The following is a 21,085-nucleotide window of genomic DNA, read 5'->3' on the forward strand; positions in this document are numbered from 1 at the left end:
AGTTACAGTGGTTTATATCTGAGGGTACTCTATACACATAAATTATATATCTGCCACATTATACTGGTGTGAACTGTTTTGCTAGCACTTTCTTGAAGTTGGTGGCTAAGAGTCCTGGTTTGTGTACACAAGTTGTTGAATGTTACCAGAGACATTGATATTGTGAATTCGCTATCTACAGATGCAACATTACATTACATTATAACACCACGCACCTATCCTGTGGATTTTTCGGAATCTCAGTTCAATGAAAAATGGCTGCAACCGGCAGTTTATAAAGGCTTGATAGATCGATGATATGCTGGAATGCAGAAATCGCTTACTATGTTCTCATTTCAGAGACTTTGGACCCCATATTCTGGAGTCTTGTCTTCAGCCTGAAGAATGGACTGCAATTGGCGCATATACAGTGGTGGAAATAAGTATTTGATCCCTTGCTGATTTTGTAAGTTTGCCCACTGACAAAGACATGAGCAGCCCATAATTGAAGGGTAGGTTATTGGTAACAGTGAGAGATAGCACATCACAAATTAAATCCGGAAAATCACATTGTGGAAAGTATATGAATTTATTTGCATTCTGCAGAGGGAAATAAGTATTTGATCCCCCACCAACCAGTAAGAGATCTGGCCCCTACAGACCAGGTAGATGCTCCAAATCAACTCGTTACCTGCATGACAGACAGCTGTCGGCAATGGTCACCTGTATGAAAGACACCTGTCCACAGACTCAGTGAATCAGTCAGACTCTAACCTCTACAAAATGGCCAAGAGCAAGGAGCTGTCTAAGGATGTCAGGGACAAGATCATACACCTGCACAAGGCTGGAATGGGCTACAAAACCATCAGTAAGACACTGGGCGAGAAGGAGACAACTGTTGGTGCCATAGTAAGAAAATGGAAGAAGTACAAAATGACTGTCAATCGACAAAGATCTGGGGCTCCACGCAAAATCTCACCTCGTGGGGTATCCTTGATCATGAGGAAGGTTAGAAATCAGCCTACAACTACAAGGGGGGAACTTGTCAATGATCTCAAGGCAGCTGGGACCACTGTCACCACGAAAACCATTGGTAACACATTACGACATAACGGATTGCAATCCTGCAGTGCCCGCAAGGTCCCCCTGCTCCGGAAGGCACATGTGACGGCCCGTCTGAAGTTTGCCAGTGAACACCTGGATGATGCCGAGAGTGATTGGGAGAAGGTGCTGTGGTCAGATGAGACAAAAATTGAGCTCTTTGGCATGAACTCAACTCGCCGTGTTTGGAGGAAGAGAAATGCTGCCTATGACCCAAAGAACACCGTCCCCACTGTCAAGCATGGAGGTGGAAATGTTATGTTTTGGGGGTGTTTCTCTGCTAAGGGCACAGGACTACTTCACCGCATCAATGGGAGAATGGATGGGGCCATGTACCGTACAATTCTGAGTGACAACCTCCTTCCCTCCGCCAGGGCCTTAAAAATGGGTCGTGGCTGGGTCTTCCAGCACGACAATGACCCAAAACATACAGCCAAGGCAACAAAGGAGTGGCTCAGGAAGAAGCACATTAGGGTCATGGAGTGGCCTAGCCAGTCACCAGACCTTAATCCCATTGAAAACTTATGGAGGGAGCTGAAGCTGCGAGTTGCCAAGCAACAGCCCAGAACTCTTAATGATTTAGAGATGATCTGCAAAGAGGAGTGGACCAAAATTCCTCCTGACATGTGTGCAAACCTCATCATCAACTACAGAAGACGTCTGACCGCTGTGCTTGCCAACAAGGGTTTTGCCACCAAGTATTAGGTCTTGTTTGCCAGAGGGATTAAATACTTATTTCCCTCTGCAGAATGCAAATAAATTCATATACTTTCCACAATGTGAGTTTCCGGATTTAATTTGTGATGTGCTATCTCTCACTGTTACCAATAACCTACCCTTCAATTATGGGCTGCTCATGTCTTTGTCAGTGGGCAAACTTACAAAATCAGCAAGGGATCAAATACTTATTTCCACCACTGTAGCAAGTTGCAAGAACTTTATTATAAGTTACTTGTGTGAATGTTTATACATCCCTCTAGAGCTAAGAAGATGGGTCTCCCGACAGGACCTGTCCCAAATGTCAGGCAACGGAGACTACATACAAACATTGTACTTGGTATTGTTCTGAAGTACAGCTATCTCGGCAACAGCTCTGAAGGCATCTAAATGATATTTATCAACGTGCCTGGGCTCCCACTCCACAACTTTGTCAGATGACACCTCTATGATTGTAGTGGGTACCCAAGTAGCTAGCCTTGGGTACCCACCATTATTGCAGAGCGTTGCATTTTACTTTAGTGGATCTGACCAGATCTTCCAATATTACTTCAGTGGCGCAATGAAATGCATGAACTCCTCACCATGGAACATATGCCTTTAGAAAGGAAAGGGCCAAAGGCTAAGAATCACTTCTTCAAAATCAGGCTGTCCTAATACTATGAGTATGCGTGCTCGCTCAGTTTATTTGAATACCTTGGAGATCTGATTTCCTGGTACTTTCTAGTCTGGACTGACCTACTGGTTTGTATGCTTGGGACACAGAGGTGATATTGGTACATGAGGAGGGTGTACAGGGAGGGTGGGGATGGAGGGTGTTGAGGGGAGGGTCTCTTATTCTGCTTAAGTTTTTTTTTTTTTTTTTTTTTTTTAACTGATGTGTATGGTTTTGTTCTGATATGCCAATAAAGATAAGGTTTTGAATAAAATGTTTCTTTTAAATGATCAGTTATTTTTATTGTACTACTTAATGGCAGTTTGACTTCTAATACTAATTCTTGCATGTAATTTCTGCAGTGATATCGGAAATCAAGTTTTCAGTATCATTGCTTTGTATTATTAATTTTCTCTTAGCAAATGCAGTATTTAAAGCCAAAGTCTTATAAGTGATTAAAAAATGTTTGTTTACAATAAGCTCTACAAAAACGTGATGTATTCCTTTTTCTTTAGACATAATTTATTATGAAATGTAATTGTGTTGGAGGCTGTGTTCCATTGTACGGCATCCCTCGACCTATATGTCCTCATAGATATGTTGATATGAAGGTGGCCATTGTACCCATCTGTACTGCAAAGCAGGACTGTGGAGTCTTGAGTAGGAAGCAATCCGACTTGTTTTCAAAATAAAAGAAAAATGCTATAATATACTTCCATTTTTTACATATATATTTATATCTTTGTCCTGGATCTAAAGTTATATTTACTAGTACTTTCGATCCAGAACAAAAAACAAATGTAAAGCCTATTATCAGTAGGAGTTGAACAATAGAAAAATAGATTAAGTAGGAGCTGAAGGCAAAGATGAATTTTTGAATACATCATATCGCGAAACATTTATAAACGTTCCACCTGTTTTAGAAATTAGGTATTTCATGCTTTTAATGAATTTTAATGACTGCCTTTTCAGAACAAAAGAGATGAGCATCTATTGAAAAAGAGAAATGTCCCACAAGAAGAGAGCTTAGAAGATTCCGATGTTGATGCAGACTTCAAAGCAGTAAGCTTACTTATAAAAACATCTTCTGGTGAAGTACTATTTTCATTAATTTTATCAAATACTTATAGTATGTGATCACTCGTGAAATTGTCATTTGATAGATTTCAGCATGCTGTGGTTTACAAATAGCATGCTGAAGTTTTTTTGAACTTCCATGTACTGAGTAATTGAATTTTGCTTTTTCTCCCCCCCCTCTTAAAGCAAAATGTTACATTAGAAGCTATATTACAGAATGCTACAAGTGATAACCCGGTGATCCAGTTGAGTGCTGTTCAGGCTGCAAGGTAAAACAGATGAACTTGAAAAACTGTCCTCACATTTTTTTGCAGTCTTTTCATGTGGTTGAATAACCTTTGTCTTTTTTTTTCTCTTCCCCCCCCCCCCCCCCCCCCCCCAATCTTAGAAAATTATTATCCAGTGACAGAAATCCACCAATTGATGACTTGATAAAGTCTGGAATATTGCCAATACTGGTCAAATGTTTAGAAAGAGATGATAAGTAAGTATGTGTGATCTTATACATTTTTAAGGTGCGCTCTGGGGTTGGTACAGCTTTAGGGTAAGCATTGCAAAAACCACATGCTTGTTAAGATCATTGGGGGGGGGGGGGGTACCTGGACTAGCTTGCCATACTCTCTAACTGAAACCAGTTCCACATACCTATATTCAACTGTATATATAATTTGCCTTCAATCCATCCAACTACTTATTTATCCCAGTGTTTTTATTTTACCCATCTTGTCTGTATATGTTCCAGCTTGTCCCTACTTATGCCTATTAAGATGTTTTCATTGTATTGTACCAACATTGTAAGTATCATATATATTATTGGAGGATTGGAGGAGTAGCCTAGTGGTTAGTGCAATGGACTTTGATCCTGGGGAACTGAGTTTGATTCCCACTGCAGCTCCTTGTGACTCTGGGCAAGTCACTTAACCCTCCATTGCCCCTGGTACAAAATAAATACCTGAATATATGTAAACCACTTTGAATGTAGTGGCAAAAACCTCCGAAAGGCGGTATATCAAGTCCCATTTCCCTTTCTTCTGAATGGTTTACGCTATGACTGGTAGATCACAGCTTGGAGTTTCATTCCTATTGCAGCAGCTTTTGTTGGCTACTGGGAAATGCAAAAAAAAAAAAAAGAAAGGCTGTTTTATATAGGGGCTCTTTCTCCTCCTTCCTGGGTTTTGAATTGATAATTATCAGATGTTTCAGGCCCTATTTTTTCCCTGCCTTCAAGGGCTTTTTTTCTCGCTGGTGTTAGAGCGCAGGGCTTGGGTGCCCTCTCCAGTTTTCCAGGGAAGTAGGTTGGCCTTCCCTAGTGCTTCCTGGGGTCTGTCATCTCCAGTTCTGTGGGCTTTCACTCTGTTGCTTTACATTTCACTGGTTCTCAGTCGGAGCTGTTGATGGTGGATATGTGCCACTTTCTGTTGGTTCTGCCTGTCTCCTTTGCCAGCCCTCAGCAGAATTGGTCCTTTTTGAAAGTTTCTGGTTCTGGCTCCTATGTAGACTTTTGTCTCCTGTGGCAGTTTGCTGTTCACGGTCCCCTGGGGAGTTTCTGGTTAGTCCCCTCTCCTATGAGGGTGCTCACTGGTCATGCTATGTCCTTTTTACAGGTTCTCAGGTCTCTCTGTAGCCTGTGCAGGCTCGCTGTCCCCTGTGGCGCCTCTCTGTTCCTTCTCTCCACTTTGTTGGCTCTTGGTTCATGTTTGTGCCTAGGGAGGGTCTCCGTGACTTGCAACTAATGGAAGTTCTTCCTGCATCTGTCATAGGTGGCCTTTTACGTGTCTGTGATGCTAGATCCCATGCCTGTCGGCTTTTCTCTTCTTGATTGGCGGAACTTCTCACTTGGATATCCTGTGGTGAAGGTTCGCAATGGCTTTGGGCAGTTATATGGTTTTGACTGTGCCTAGTTTCTTGGCTGGGGTGTTTATGGGCAGACAGTGTTGACTGTGTGCTCTTTCTTCTGTTCACTTTAGTTTTCCTGCTGAGGTGGACTGTTCCAGCTTGGAGCTTCAACTACTCTTTCTGGCGGGATGGTGCTACTAATGGCTTTATTACTGCAGAGCTTGGCAGCTGTCTTTGACTCTGCATCTTCGGTGCCGGAGTTTACACTTTAGTGGAGGTTCAGGTTTGGCACCTTCCCCTTTGGGGCTTTCTTTGCTGCTGCATTTTCTAGGCTATAGCCAGTGGGACTAGTGGCCTAGGTACAGAGGACACCTATTGCTACCTGGAGGTTGATCTGGGGTGGAGTTGCTTGGTGGCTTCTTTCAGGCTGGTTCCCTTTGATTGTCTTACGGGGGCCTGGGTGCACAGCTCCTTCACTGGTTGCTGAAGAGATCTTCTTGGTTGTCAGACTCTGCAGCCCTAACTGTGGATTGCGAGCCTTGCCTGGTTTGCAGCTGGCAGTTTGTCAGATGCAGCACTGGGGACTTTGGCTCCTTCCTATTCCCTTTCCTTTGTCCTGCTCTTCAACAAATCAGTTGTTCCTTAGTTTTGGCTGGTAGTCAGCTCCCTGGTAGCCTAGGGAAGGGTGTTTAAAATGACAAACACCCAAAAACAACCTAGTTGCCACAGTTGCATTATTGGTATCGGGACAAAGCTCGCTGACCTACTTTTTTCCCGTAGTGGAACTTGTTCTCTGTGGGACTCGGGGGGGGGGGGGGGATTTTGCCTCTGAGGGGTGTCTGTTTGGGGCACCCTGTTGCTCCTCTTCCAGCCAGACTATGTATCATGGCTATAGTGCACTGCTGTAGCGCTCAGATACTGAGTTCTTGGTACCTGGCTTGCTCCACCCAGCTCTTTCTGGAGAGGAGCCTTCTGCTTGCCCCTGGGATATTCAAGGGTTGAGTTTTTCGCTTGCCTTTTTTCCTCCAGTCTGTTTTTTAGTCCTTTTGTCAGCTCTGGACAGTAACTGCGTTGGTCTCCGGCTTGGCACGGTTACTGAGACTAGCTGGGTGGTGTTTCATGTCTGAGTCACCTGGACTTTCTTGCTCTATCTTCCGGCTGTATTGAATTTAAGTACCAGCTGGGGTTTCAGTTGTCTGAGGTCAGCAGCCGATTTGGCCTAGCGGCATCAGCTGAGCTTTTACAGCGGCTCTAACTTCTAGTTAGCTCTCTTAGCCAGCTGGACGCCTGGTTCTCCGGCTCGCCTGCTGCAAAACGTTTGGGAGGTATTTCAGGTCAGGGCATTGAAAGGAGCTTGGCAACAGCTGCCTGGGAGAAATATCGGCTTCACTCTCTAAGTGGCTGTCGTCATTGGCTGGTAGTAGGGAGCTGGGTCCTTGACTTCTTCCTAGTGACTTTGTCTGCAGTCAGCTGGTGGTCGCTGTGGCATCCACCGATTGTATGGTTCACTTGCTGCTGCTGTTTCTGAGGCTTCTTTTCTCTGACTGTGGTGGGTTTGGATTCCATGCCTACATGTGTAGCACTTGATAACCTGGCTTCTTTGGCTGTGGGGGAGGCTAGGCTGCTCTGGCTGGTCCTTGTACCCCTGGCATCTTGTGTGCATAGCACCTTATTCTTTGTGTATCTTTTTTGCTGCCTGTTTAGTCCGTTGTTGGCTCCCATCTATGGTGGCCCTCTGTGTCTGTCCATCTTGAGGCAATCTCTTTAGACTTTGGACAGTGGAGTTAGAGGCATTGTCTTGCTGGGATCCATCCTGCAGTCTTTTGGCGGGGAGGGGGTGGGGGAGGGCTGTTTCCATTGAACGGGTTCTGTCCTTCCTTCAAGGGTTTTGCTGTTTTGATTCTCAACCCATTTCTCTTCCTTCTTTTGCGAGGAGATTTAGCTGGTGGCGCTTCATTTCCTTCGCAGTTTTGGTATCGGAGGCGTTTTGGTACCATGCTTGGCAGTTGCCATTGGGGTAGGCATTCTGGGCTTCCTTTTCTTTGTCGTGTTGGCCCTCTGAAGAACAGACAGCCACAAGCCACCAGACTAGAAGACTGTCCACCAATCTGTGTGCTTGTTGGCTTATAGGAGCATGCCTTTAGCGTTCTAGGCATTCTCCTGGAGGACTCAGGTTGCTTCATTGGCCAAGTCATAAGCTGTTTTCTTGCTGGCTTGGGCTGCTCTATGTCTCTGTTTTCTGCTTTCACTTCTCTGGGGTAACTTACTTTGGCAGTTGGAGGCCAAGGGGGGGAGGAGGTTGTTGTGGCCTTGGGGTTGGCGGCCCTTTCTACAGGAATTCTACGGTCCCACTGCTTTGGAACATCCCACTCGTCTCTAGATTGATCTGTGGGATGTAATGGAAGGAAAAATTGGTTCTTACCTGATGATTTCTTTCCTTTAGTCCCAAAAGATCAATCCATTGGCTGGCCCTTGGGTTCTGTGGCTATGTTCTGTGATATATGGGGTTTTCTTTTTAGTTTTTAGGGTGCAGTCTTTAAGGAACATGTGAAGCAGGGAATGGAGGGCAGCTGGTTTGTCCTGTTAGTTTCCCTTTTTAGTTTCAAAGGCAGAAGGTTCCTCCAGTATTCCATGGTTGTCTTACTGCTTTATCGAAAATAGTGAGACGTCTGCACAGTATCCTTTATAGTGGGTTCTCAAAATAGTCCAGACAGGGTACACTCTACAGTTGGAACATACCCACTCCAGATTGCCCACCAAGAGGTGTCAAACTTAAGCTCTGAACACCAGGAATTGCTTACAAAGGAACTTTTCTCTTTTACGGGCCGAAACAGTCGAACCTGTTCTACCAGGGAAAAAAGGGAAGGGATTTTATTCCAAGTACTTCAGTCACCAAGAAAATGTGTGTGTGTTGGGGGCGGGGTGACCAAACTACTGGTGAAGCAGAAGTTCAGGAAGGTTTCCCTGGGTACCTTACTTTCAGTGATTCAGACACAAGATTGGCTGTGCACTCTGGACTTAAAGAACTTATAGACGCATTCAGATAACACACCAATCACAGGATGTATCTGTGATTCTGCAAGGGGAACACCACTATCAGTACCACATCCTGCTATTTGGTCTTGCTTCAGCTCCCAAAGTCTTTACAAATTCCTAGCAGTAGTCATAGCATCCCTACACAGACTGGGCATGCACATGTTTCCCTATCTAGGTGATGGATCAAGATCATAACTTGAGAAGGAGCATAGCATCTGTGTGCAGAACCATTAGGGTGCTGTAGCTACTAGGGTTCGTCATAAATTATCCAGTCCCACTTCAGCCCATCCCAACAGTTGATGTTCATAGGACCCTTGCTAGACACGACTCTAGTCAGGGGTTTCCGCCCAGCCCTTGAATAGAGGCTAACACCTGATCCCAGAAGTCTAACAGAGTCTATGGATACCAGCACGGCAAATGTTGAGGTTCCTGAGCCACTTGGCCTCCATAGTCCATTGCATACCTGTATTTGAAGACAGCTCAATGTGACCCTGTCTTCCCAGGCACTATGTGATAATTTGCATCCTCCAGGTCAGGGGGGACCTGCGGGATTCAATGTGTCACACTTGCCTTTAAGAGGTTTCTATCTTGTCGTATGATTTGCAGCAATGTAGACTGACTTATTCTAAATTCCTCAGCACCACAAGACACAGATGACACATGTATCCAACCTGGGGTGGGAAGCTCATATAGATGGACTTTTACATTCAGGGTCAGCGATCTGCTCAAGAGAGGCAGTACCAGATAATCCTAAAGCTAAGAGCTATTTGGAATGCACTAGAAGCTTCAGAACCAAATCATTCTGGTCCAAACAAGTTGCAATGTACTATGTCGTCAAGCAGGGGGATATGGTTCCATATCGGTTGTGGCATTTGGTCATCTCTCATGGGATGTTAATTGGAACCACTTACCTGGCAGGGAAGAACCCACTGTCTGGCAGACAGTCAAGTGATGCAACCGCATGAGTGGCCCTTGATTTTTTTTTTATTTTTTTATTTTTTTTATTTATGATTTTCAAAATACATTTATGAATACACATAAACTTATGCAATTAGGAAATAACAAATTGAGGATATATAATATCGTTTTCAACTTTAAATTTTAACTGTTTGCCCACAAAATTGTTTGATCCAAGAACAAAGAATATATATAAAGAAAATTAAGAAATCGAGTGGAAGGAGAAAACAAATCATGCACAATTCGACATAGCGTTTACTACCAAGTGGATCAACCTTGTTCTTTACTAGAAATAAATTGAACTAAATTCTTTGGGTCCAAAAAGATATAAGTAGCTGAGTTCATGGAGATCAAGCACTTACATGGAAATTTAAGGAGAAAAGTTGCTCCTAATTGGGCAACTTTCTCCTTTAGCATTAAGAATTCCTTTCTCCTTATCTGAGTGTCTTTGGAAATATCTGGAAAGATCTGTATTTTGGCACCCAGGAATTCAGAGTTTAAGTGGCGGAAATACAAACGAAATATACTGTTCCGATCATGTTTAAGTGCAAATGAAACAATCATTGTGGTCCTATCAGTAATAGTTTCAATTGAATTCTCCAAAAAAGCAGTTATATTCAAATTAGGTTGCGTTTTTTCTGGCAATGTTCTTAAAGTGGTAATATATTGAGCATTAGTAATAGGTGGCAGAGCTTCAGGGGATAAGCCCAAAACCTCTTTAAAATATTTGTTCAACATATCCCTGCTGGAAATAAGCGGGGATTTAGGAAAATTCAAAAAACGCAAGTTATTCCTCCTGGTTTGATTTTCTAAATACTCAAGTTTGCGTGACTGAGTATTACTTGTTTTAACCATATCTGAGGAAAATTGTTTAAGATGTTTAATTTCAGTCTCCAAAAGTTCCACTTTAGTATTTTGTTCTAAGACATTTTCAGTGATTTGTTGTTGTGATTTTTTTATCTCCGCCACTTCTCCAGCCCAAAAGTTAGAACCTTGTTGAATGTTCTTATTTATCACTTGGATAGCATCCCATAGCGTTTCCAGGGTTATAACAGATGGTCTTACAATACCTCCAATATTCTGGGGAGAGTCCTCCTGTTGATTTGATGGCATAGAAGTTGTAAATTCTGCCTGCTCCGATATTCCGACAGGAGTAGAAGTAGCTGTTGGGCCTCCACCTGTTGCCGCCGGGACAATACCTTCCGTGGGAGTTCCCATAGGCTGCAGCACTCCAGTCTCCGATTCTCTCCCCGGTCTTGGAGGCGCTGTCAATGAAGGAGGAGAAAGCGTCACTCCTTCGACGCTATGCGCAAGCTCCTCTACGGGGCTTCCCGAAGGGCATGATTGTTCTCCCGGCGTCTGCGTTTGCATCTCTTCGAGAGTCAACTGGCGCATGGCTGGGGTTTTCACCGCACTCGTGGAGGTGAGTGTCCCGGATTTCCCCTTCCTTTTCCCCATAATAACTGGGTTCTAGGATTCTCCACGGCCTGAAAGACTGCACGGAGATCAGAGCTAGCGTAGCGCACGTCCACTCAGGAGCGCCATCTTGGATCGTCCCGAAAGAATGAGTGGCCCTTGATTTATGGGCATTTCCCTAAAGATTTTCTGAGAGTGGGGCACCTCCTTGGTGAATCCTTTTACCACTCATCTCAACAAGGTCCCTCAGTTCTGTTCCAGGCTACGATTGCACGACAGACTAGCTGATGCCTTTCTCCTTGATTGAGGGAGGGGTCTTCCATAATCATATTCTCCGATACCTCTCATATGGGAAAAAAAACTCCTGAAACTCGAGCAGAACACGGGCAGCATGATTCTCATAGTGTCTGATCTGGCCACAGCAGATCTGGTTCTTTCTTCTGGAGCTAGCTTCCCCAGATCCGTGGAGACACGAGTGTTTTTGGCCCTTAATCGATCAGAGCTGGGGGGAGGGGGGTTCTCTTTTACATCCTGATCTCCAGTTCCTGGTCCTCAGAGCTTCAGTGTTGAGTTTAGAGGTGAACTCTTTGAACCTGCCGGAAGGTGGCTCAAGTCCTACTTCCTTCCATGAGAGCTTCCACTTGGAGGTCATACGGTTTCCAGTGGAAGAGGTTTGCTGTATCGTGTGCTGTCCTATACCAAAAGAACCTGCTTGAATACTTTACACCAGTCAGGTCTGAAAAGTGAAGTCAGTAAGGGTTCACCTTTGTGCAGTTGGAGCTTAAGCCCATCTCTGTTCAGCCCTTAGGTTTTGTTTCATGAAGGGCTTGCTGTTACTAAAACTTCTTTCAAATCTTTCAGGGCTGTGGTGGGATCTGAATGCTGTGCTTACCCAGCTGATGGAAGCTCCTTTTGAGTCACTTGATACTGTTACCTGACCTGGAAGGTCCTGATTTGGTAGCAGTCAGAGAGCTACAAGAGTAGCTGATTCACCTTATACTAAGTTTTTTTTTTTTTTTACAACAGTAGAATGGTTTTGCGTATGCATCCTAAGTTCCTTCCTACAGTAATGCCTGAGTTCCATCTTAACCAGTCGGTTCTGCCTCTTATCCTGGTGAAAGCACACTACACACTTAAGACTGCAAGAGAGTCTTGGCATTTGATCTTAAGTAAATGCACTCTTTCCAGTTGGCTCAGACTTCATTTCTTTGTTTATGTTTAGGCTAGTTTGACCTTGGAGAGTCATGTTGCAGCTCATAGTGTCAGCCATGGCTGCATTGGTAGCCCACTTGAGGTTACCTTCATCCATAGATCATCCATAGATGAAATTTGCAGAGCGGCAGCATTCACCTTTCTGCTGTGTCTAACAAGATTCCTGCTATGCCAGCCATTTTTTATAAGACAGATCTTCAGAATTTAGGGTCTAGAATCTAAATCCAGGCCCCTTGGAACATTTATTTTTCTGCTCCAGGCTGTTAAAAAAAAAAAAAAAAAAAAAAAAAATGAAACATTCAAAAACAAGCTTATTTCCTGTTAGGCCCTACCTGTCACAGGATTTTTTTTGTCTTATTTAAACAGCCTGGTAGCTAGGGTTCCCATCAGTATAGAGATCATCCTTCTTGTCATTGGCAAAAGCGAAGTTACTCATCTATAGCAAGTGCTCTGTGAGGCCAGCAAGATATATATCCACACTGCCTCGCCTACCTCCTCTTGGAGTTGTATTCTACTAGCTATTATACCGGACTGAGCTGGTCCCATGCATTGACAGTGGGCAGAAAGACATTCACATGCGTGATTGGGCTAGAAGAACGGTGAAAAAAAAAACTGAGGAGCAGCTGCGAAGGTCAAAATTTTACAACGGGTGTGGATGCTGTTCACAAATACTAACCTGGAAGCCCAGGCCAAATATAGTCTGTGTATTAAAAAAGGAAGAAGGAAGACCAAATGACAGCCAGCATGGTTAAAAAGTGAGGTGAAGAAAGCTGTTAGAGTTAAAAGAAATAGTTCAGAAAATGAAAGAAAGATCCGACTGAAAATAAGAAATGGCTTAAGGAATGGCAAGTCAAATGTAAAGTGCTGATAAGGAGGCAAAGAAGGACTTGATTGCGTTTGAAGCAAAAACACATAGGATAGGTATATTAAAAGCAAGATGCCAGCAAAAGAATTGGTTGGATCGCTAGATGACCGAGGGGGTAAAAGGGGCACTCAGGGAAAACAAAGCCATAGTGAAGAGATTAAGTGAATTCTTTGGTTCGGTCTTCACCAAGGAAGGTTTGGAGAGATACTGGTGCCAGAAATGGTATTCAAAGCTGATAGAGAAACTGAATTAAATCTCTATAAACCTGGAGGATGCAATGGTGCAGTTTGACAAATTGAAGAGTAGCAAATCACCTGGACTGGATGGTATTCATCCCCGAGTACTGATAGAATTGAAAAATGAACTTGCAGAACTATTAGCAATATGTAATTTATCTTTTAAAATCAAGCATGGTACCGGAAGGTTGGAGGGTGGCCAATGTAATGCCGATTTTTTTTTTTTTTTTTTTTTTTAAGGTTCCAGAGGTGGTCTGTGAAATTATGGAAGAATGGGGAACAACTGTCAAAACTGAATAGACAGCACCAAGTTCTTAGTATTATCCAGCCTACACAACCCCACATCCTACCAAAAATCAACCAACAAACATACCACATCGAAACACAACTTAAAATACTAGGAATCATTCTCGATAAACATCAAAATACTTCAGAACACTATGGGAACTGAGAAGAATAGTCTCTTGACTATTAAGACAATTTTTCTGGATACTGGTCCAATCAACGATACTATCGCAACTACAGTACTGCAATGCAGTATACGTAGGGTGCAAGAAAAACGCACTTAAATTGCTGCAACGGCAGCAAGACTGATTTTCAAGAAATCGAAATACGAAAGAGCAACCCCACTGCTTGAAACAATACATTGGCTATCAGTCAAGGCAAGAATATTTTTCAAAGAGCACCCTAATCTTCAAGGTACTATTTGAAATAGCACCTGAATATATACTTATTATTTATTGCATTTGTATCCCAAATTATCCCACCTATTTGCAGGCTCAATGTGGCTCACATAGTTTTGTTAACATAGTCATACTTAATATGATTGAACTATCCTCAAGAAATGCCAACTCAGTAAACATAAACTACCTACTCCTACTTCTACCCAACTGCAAAAACGTCATCTACAAAACTATCTACACAGCAAGATTTAGCTACCAGGGTTCCAAATGGTGGAACTTGATACTAAAAACCATAAGAAGCATCACAAATCTCCAATTCACAAAAGAAATGAAAACCTACCGCTTCAAAAAAATTCTACAGCTAATCACAAAGATAGCATTGCCTTTCTTTCAGATCTACGTCTTCAAAAACTAAATGAATAACATCACCAAAACTCTACAACTGAATACAAAAGCTACCATTACCTTTTCCTCTTGACATCTGTCTCTTCAAAAACTCTATAAATAACGACACGAGCTATAGGTGCCCTCTCCACATTGTACAACACTGTTGTAACTCCACCGAAATGTAAATTATAAGCCACTATGAACTGAAATTTATTTCTGGATAATAGTGGGATACAAGAATGCATGCATAAATAAATAGACCGGTGAGCCTGACTTCGGTGTCAGGCAAATGGTAAGACTATTGTAAAGAACAAAATTACAAAGCATATTCAAAAGCATGGATTAATGAGACAAAGCAAATATGGATTTAGTGAAGAGAAATCTTGCCTCACCAATCTACTACATTTCTTTAAAGGTGTGAACAAATGTGGATAAATGTGAGCCAGTCGATATTGTGTATCTGGATTTTCAAAAGGCATTTGACAAAGTACCTCATGAAAGACTCCAGAGGAAATTTGAGAGACTTGGGATAGGAGGTAGTGTTCTGTTGTGATTTAAAAAAACTGATTAAAAGGTAGAACACAGATAGTAGGGTTAAATGGTCAGTATTTTCAATGGAGAAGGGTAGATAGTGGGGTTCCGCAGGGGTCTGGCTGGGACTGCTGCGCTGCTTTTTAACATATTTATAAATTAAGCATGGGAGTAACTAGTGAGGTAATTAAGTTTGCTGACTACACAAAGTTGTTAAATCGTAAGAGGATTGTGAAAACTCACAAGAGGACCTTAAGAGATTGGGCATCCAAATAGCAGATGATGTTTAATGTGAGCAAGTGCAAAGTGATGCATGTGAGAGAGAGGAACCTTGAATTATAGTTATGTAATGCAAGGTTCCACATTATAAGTCTCTGACCAGGAAAGGGGTTTAGGTGTCATCGTTGATTGTACATTGAAATCCTCTGCTTAGTGTGCGGCGACGGCTAAGAAAGCAAATAGGATGTTTGGTATTATTAAGAAAGGAATGGAAAATAAAAATGAGAATGTTATAATGCCTTTGTATCACTCCATGGTGCGACCGCATCTCAAATACTTGTTCAATTCTGGTCACCACATCTCAAAAAAGATATAGTGGAATTAGAAAAAGTACAGAGAAGAGTGACAAAAATGATAAAGGGAATGGGGCAACTTTCCTATGAGGAAAGACTAAAGCGTCTAGGGCTCTTCAGCGTGGAGAAAAGACGACAGAGGAGAGATATGATAGAGGTCTATAAAATATTGAATGGAGTTGAACAGGTAGATGTGAATTTCTTGTTTACTCTTTTCAAAAATACTAGGACTAGGGGGCATGCAATGAAGCTACAGAGTAGTACATTTAAATCAAATCGGAGAAAATATTTCTTCACTCAGCGTGTAATTAAACCCTGGAATTCATTGCCAGAGAATGTAGTAAAAGCTGTGCAGGATTTAAAAAAAGGTTTGTATATCTTCCTAAAAGAAAAGTCCATAAGCCATTATTAAAATGGACTTGGGAAAATCCTTCTTGTTTCTAGGATAAGCAGCATAAAATGTACTGTTTTGGGATCTTGCCAGATACTTGTAACATGGATTGGCCACTGTTGAAAACAGGATGCTGGGCTTGATGGACCTTTGGTCTGTCCCAGTATGGCAATATTTATGTACTTGTATGTATTTAACTTCTGGAAGAATGTTGGAGTGCCTACTGTTCTGTACTTCATTGGATGATGTTGCCTATCAGTGTAGCTATTGATCTTGCTGTCCTTGGAGAATACCTGCTACAGGTGAGTATTTTGCTTTTCCTTGATTCATTAACTTGTCCAGCTGAAGAACCAATTATAGAAAAAAAAATTTTTGTAGGGTTTTCCCAGGTCAGAACAGCCTCTATCTAGCTATGATGCCACAAAGTTTCATTTACAATTACTTGGACAGTTTTCACCTATTCAAATAATCCTTCACTAAGCCCAGCTCATCCCAGCTTAGTCTAGTTGGGCCTTAGCTACTATAGGCACAAAGTGTTGCTGTTGAGTGATGGCACATCTTTCTGATCTGTGAATGTTGTCTTCATGGTGTCGCAATCGGAAACAAAGCCTGATTTGGGAAATAAATCCAGTCTTTTATATGGCTGTATACAGCACTTGCCATTGAGTCACTGGGCTAGCCCAGGTAATTTGATATTTTGTAGGACCTTACAGTGTTGCTTTTAAGAAACAAAAGTTCTGACTGACTGTTTAGACACACTTTCTTTTAATTTTCACAGCCCTTCATTACAGTTCGAGGCTGCTTGGGCACTGACTAACATTGCATCAGGCACTTCTGCACAGACTCAAGCTGTTGTCCAGTCAAGTAAGTTAATATAAAGGATTGGAAGAGGTGGGATTTGAGTTTAAAAATATTAACTTGGGGAAGTTTCTCCAAATGGGTTAGTTTTGCACATACCATGACAGGAATGAACCTCACTCTAATCCCCAGGTATGTGGAGTATGATCTCAGTTCTTCAGATTTACTGCTAATGCTCACTTTAGTACTTGGAATTGTGCCAAAAAACTTCTTTCTGGAGTTCATAAGATGTAACATGTATAGGCAACTTATCCAGTTGCACTTGGAAAATGTTTTGATCACATTTGAGAGGACATCTTTGTTCATTCTTTTGATTGTCCTTGGTGTGTTCTGGTGTACATGATCTTTTAAAATCATATGCTGGTATATATTGACTCTATGCTGAATCTTTTTCAGTTGATAAGCAGGATGCAGTCAGGCACACATGGATATCATCACACTTCACTGGGACTGAATGGCTCTCCATAGCTCAGAACAAGGGTACATGTTTGAGTATGTGTGGGCCATTCTAAACACAGTTCAGTTCTTTTTTGTTCTGGGCAAATGGATAGAAAAACAAAACTCTCCTGTTCTGTATTAGAGATTTACCTCTGTGTTGTGACATGTCATCTCATTCTTCAAAACACTCTGTGTTCTTTCTAATCTGTCTCCTCCTTTGGCATGGATTGAATGAACTTCTGAAGAAGGATATCTCCTACCCCTAAGAGTAATACAGTAAAGAGGCATAGCTCTGCTTTAGCAAGGAGAGGAACCATGGTGCATAACAATCCCCAAGGGCTACTGTCCTTTTACCAATCATGTCCTCTTGCAAAAACAGCAGCTTGAATGTGGCAGACCCTCCTACTCCAGGTTTCAACAGTATAACTCTTGTACTCTTCATGGCAAACTTCACTACTAGGAAGAAAATAAGGAAGTGCAGGGAATCTTCACACATGCCTCCTGGTGAAGACCTCAGCTGCTGGACTCATTTGGACAAGAAAGTGTTCCAAGGGGCAGTGTTATCTGTTTGTATTGTAGCTCATGAACTCTGTGTATGGTGCAGTATGCATACCATCCCATAAAAGATCAAGCTATTTTAGCAGAAGAGCCAGGTGAATGTGGAACATACGTACAGCCTATGACACATTAACATGTCCTCTAGAATTTTGACATCTGCCTTCACTTCCAGATGTCTGTGTGGTTGCGTTTTCTGGCATACTAAAGTATGTACAGAGACAAGTGTGGCAGATGCTCTATGTACTGGAGACTCCTTAATATGAAGGAAGTGAGAAGGCAGTGATACCATTAAGGACCACTGCTCCATCTTAGTGTCTCTCCTGTATACCCCTAAGGAACACTGCTCCATCTTAGTGTCTCTCTGTTATCACATTAAGGTCTAATCGGATGAATGAACTCTAGAGAATGATAGGTTAACTATCCATTGTAAGAAAACTTTTGTCCCCTTCACGAAACATCTTTGACAATTGGTGTTCTGCTTTTTGCCAGATCCTACAACAGGATGTAGGGTAAGCAGAGCAGACCACACCTGCTCAACCAAAAACAGTCTACATTTTTTTTTTAAACTGTTATCTTCGGGCACAGTTGGCCTGTGTTGAATTTGATATTCTGTTTTCTTCAGCATTTGAAACAGATCATGGATTATAGGGTTTTACGTATAATAAAGATAAGTACATAAGCACCGCCATACTGGGAAAAGATCAAGGGTCCATCAAGGCCAGCATCCTGTCTCCGACAGCGGCCAATCCAGGCCTCAAGAACCCAGCAACCCCCCCCCCCCCCCCCCCCAAAAAAAAAAAAAATGAATAATGGACTTTTCCCTCAGGAATCTGTCCAAACCCACTTTAAATTCCGTAAGGCCAGCTGCTGTCACTACATTCTCCGGCAAAGAGCTCCAGAGTCTAACTACACGCTGAGTAAAGAAAAACTTTCTCTTATTTTAAATCTACCATATTCTAGCTTCATCTTGTGTCCCCTGGTTTTGTTGTTGTTTGAAAGTGTAAACAAACGCTTCACATCTGTCCGCTCTACTCCGCTCATTATCTTGTAGACTTCTATCATATCACCCCTCAGCTGCCTTTTCTCCAAGCTGAAGAGCCTTAACCTTCTCAGTCTTTCTTCATAGGGAAGTCGTTCCATTCTCTTTATCATTTTCGTCGCCCTTCTCTGCACCTTTTCTAATTCCTTTATATCTTTTTTGAGATGTGGCGACCAGAATTGGACACAATACTCGAGGTGTGGTCGCACCATGGAGTGATACAACGGCATTATAACATCCTCGTGTTTGTTTTCCATCCCTTTCCTAATAATACTCAACATTCTGTGCGCTTTCTTAGCCGCCGCAGCACACTGGGCAGATGTTTTAATGTCTTATCCACGATGACTCCTAGATCCCTTTCTAGGTCCGTAACTCCCAACGCAGAACCTTGCATGACATAGCTGTAATTCGGGTTCCTCTTACCCACATGCATCACTTTGCACTTGTCAACATTGAACTTCATCTGCCACTTGGACGCCCAGTCCCCGAGTCTCGCGAGGTCCTCCTGTAATCTTTCACACTCCTCCTGCGACTTGATGACCCTGAATAATTTTGTGTCATCTGCGAATTTAATTACCTTAATAGTTACTCCCATCTCTAGGTCATTTATAAATATGTTAAAAAGCAGCAGTCCCAACACAGACCCCTGCGGGACCCCACTAACTACCCTTCTCCACTGAGAATACTCTTTTTGCTTTCTATCTTTCAACCAGCTCTTAATCCATAGTAATACCCTACCTCCGATCCCATGACTCTCCAGTTTCCTTAGGAGTCTTTCATGAGGCACTTTGTCAAACGCCTTTTGAAAATCCAGATACACAATATCCATCGGCTCCCCATTATCCACATGTTTGTTCACCCCCTCAAAAAAATGCAGTAGATTGGTGAGGCGCAAGACTTCCCTTCACTAAATCCGTGCTGACTTTGTCTCATCAGCCCATGTTTTTGCACATGCTCTGTAATTTTATTCTTGATAATAGCCTCTACCATTTTGCCCGGTACCGACGTCAGACTCACCAGTCTATAATTTCCCAGATCTCCTCTGGAACCCTTTTAAAAAATCGGCGTAACATTGGCCACCCTCCAGTCTTCCGGTACCACACTCGATTTTAGGGATAGATTGCATATTACTAACAGTAGCTCTACAAGTTCATTTTTCAGTTCTATTAATACTCTGAGATGAATACCATCAGGTCCTGGTGATTTACTACTCTTCAGTTTGCAGAACTGACCCATTACGTCCTCCCAAGTTTACAGAGAATTCGTTTAGTTTCTCCGACTCAGCCGCTTCAAATATGTTTTCCGGCACCGGTGTCCTTCCCAAATCCTCCTCGGTGAAGACCGAAGCAAAGAATTCATTTAATTTCTCCGCTACGGCTCGGTCTTCCCTGATCGCCCCTTTAACACCATTTTCGTCCAGCGGCCCAACCGATTCTTTAGCTGGCTTTCTGCTTTTAATGTATCTAAAAAAATTTTTACTATGTATTTTCGCTTCTAACGCAAACTTCTTTTCAAAGTCCTTTTTTGCCCTCCTTATCTCCGCTTTGCATTTGGTTTGGCATTCCTTATGTTTTATCTTGTTACTTTATCTATTCTCTTCTCCACTTTCTGAATGATTGTTTTTTTGTTCTAATGACTTCCTTTACCTTACTGTTTAGCCACACCGGCTGACGTTTGGTCTTTTTTCCCCTTTGTCTAATACGTGGAATATATTTGTCCTGTACCTCCAGGATGGTGTTTTTAAACAGCATCCACGCCTGATGCAAGTTTTTTACCCTGCGAGCTGCACCTTTGTCTTTTTTTTTTTCACCGTTTTTCTCATTTTGTCATAATCACCTTTTCTAAAGTTAAACGCTAGTGTATTTGATTTCCTAAGTTCACTTACTTCAATGCTAATATCAAAACTGATCATATTATGATCACTGTTATCAAGTGGCCCTCGCACTGTTACCCCCCGCACCAGATCATGAGCAGTAATGACTAAGTCTCTAGTATTTTTCCTTCTCTTGTGGGCTCCTGAACCAGCTGTTCCATGAAGCCGTCCTTGATTTCATCAAGAAATTTCACCTCCCTAGTGTGTACCGATGTTACATTAACCCAGTCTATATGTGGATAATTGAAATCACCCATTAATATTACATTGCCCAATTTATTCGCTTCCCTAATATCCTTTGACATTGCTGCGTCCGTCCGCTCGTCCTGGCCAGGCGGACGGTAGTACACTCCTATCACCGTCCTTTTCCCCTTTTCACTTGGAATTTCAGTCCACAAAGATTCCAATAGGGGTTTTGTCTCCTGCAATATTTGCATCCTATCCGAGTCAAAGTTCTCATTTACATCTATCCGAGTCAAGGGTCTCATTTACATACAGTGTTACCCCTCCTCCTATCCTATCCACCCTATCGCTACGATATAATTTGTAGCCCGGACTACCACTTAAGGTTTGTCACCACGTTGACTTCTACCATGATCTTATATATTTTAAGGTTGATTCAGGGGAAAAGTCAGTTTCCTCCTTTAGTCCAATGTAATAGAGTTCCT

At 42.4% G+C, this 21,085-nt stretch overlaps 1 protein-coding gene across 1 annotated transcript in view; it reads left to right on the forward strand.

Annotated features, from left to right (window-relative positions):
* KPNA3 (karyopherin subunit alpha 3) overlaps positions 1–21,085 on the forward strand; it is a 282,370-nt gene that overhangs the window by 58,876 nt on the left and 202,409 nt on the right. Inside the window, exons 3-6 of the mRNA XM_030200459.1 lie at positions 3,425–3,514; positions 3,716–3,798; positions 3,918–4,013; positions 16,430–16,515. Of these exons, the coding sequence (XP_030056319.1) occupies positions 3,425–3,514; positions 3,716–3,798; positions 3,918–4,013; positions 16,430–16,515 (355 nt within the window). The remainder of the gene's footprint in view (positions 1–3,424; positions 3,515–3,715; positions 3,799–3,917; positions 4,014–16,429; positions 16,516–21,085) is intronic.

The sequence above is a fragment of the Microcaecilia unicolor genome, chromosome 4 (genome assembly GCF_901765095.1).
Source record: "Microcaecilia unicolor chromosome 4, aMicUni1.1, whole genome shotgun sequence".
NCBI classification, from domain to species: Eukaryota; Metazoa; Chordata; class Amphibia; order Gymnophiona; family Siphonopidae; genus Microcaecilia; species Microcaecilia unicolor.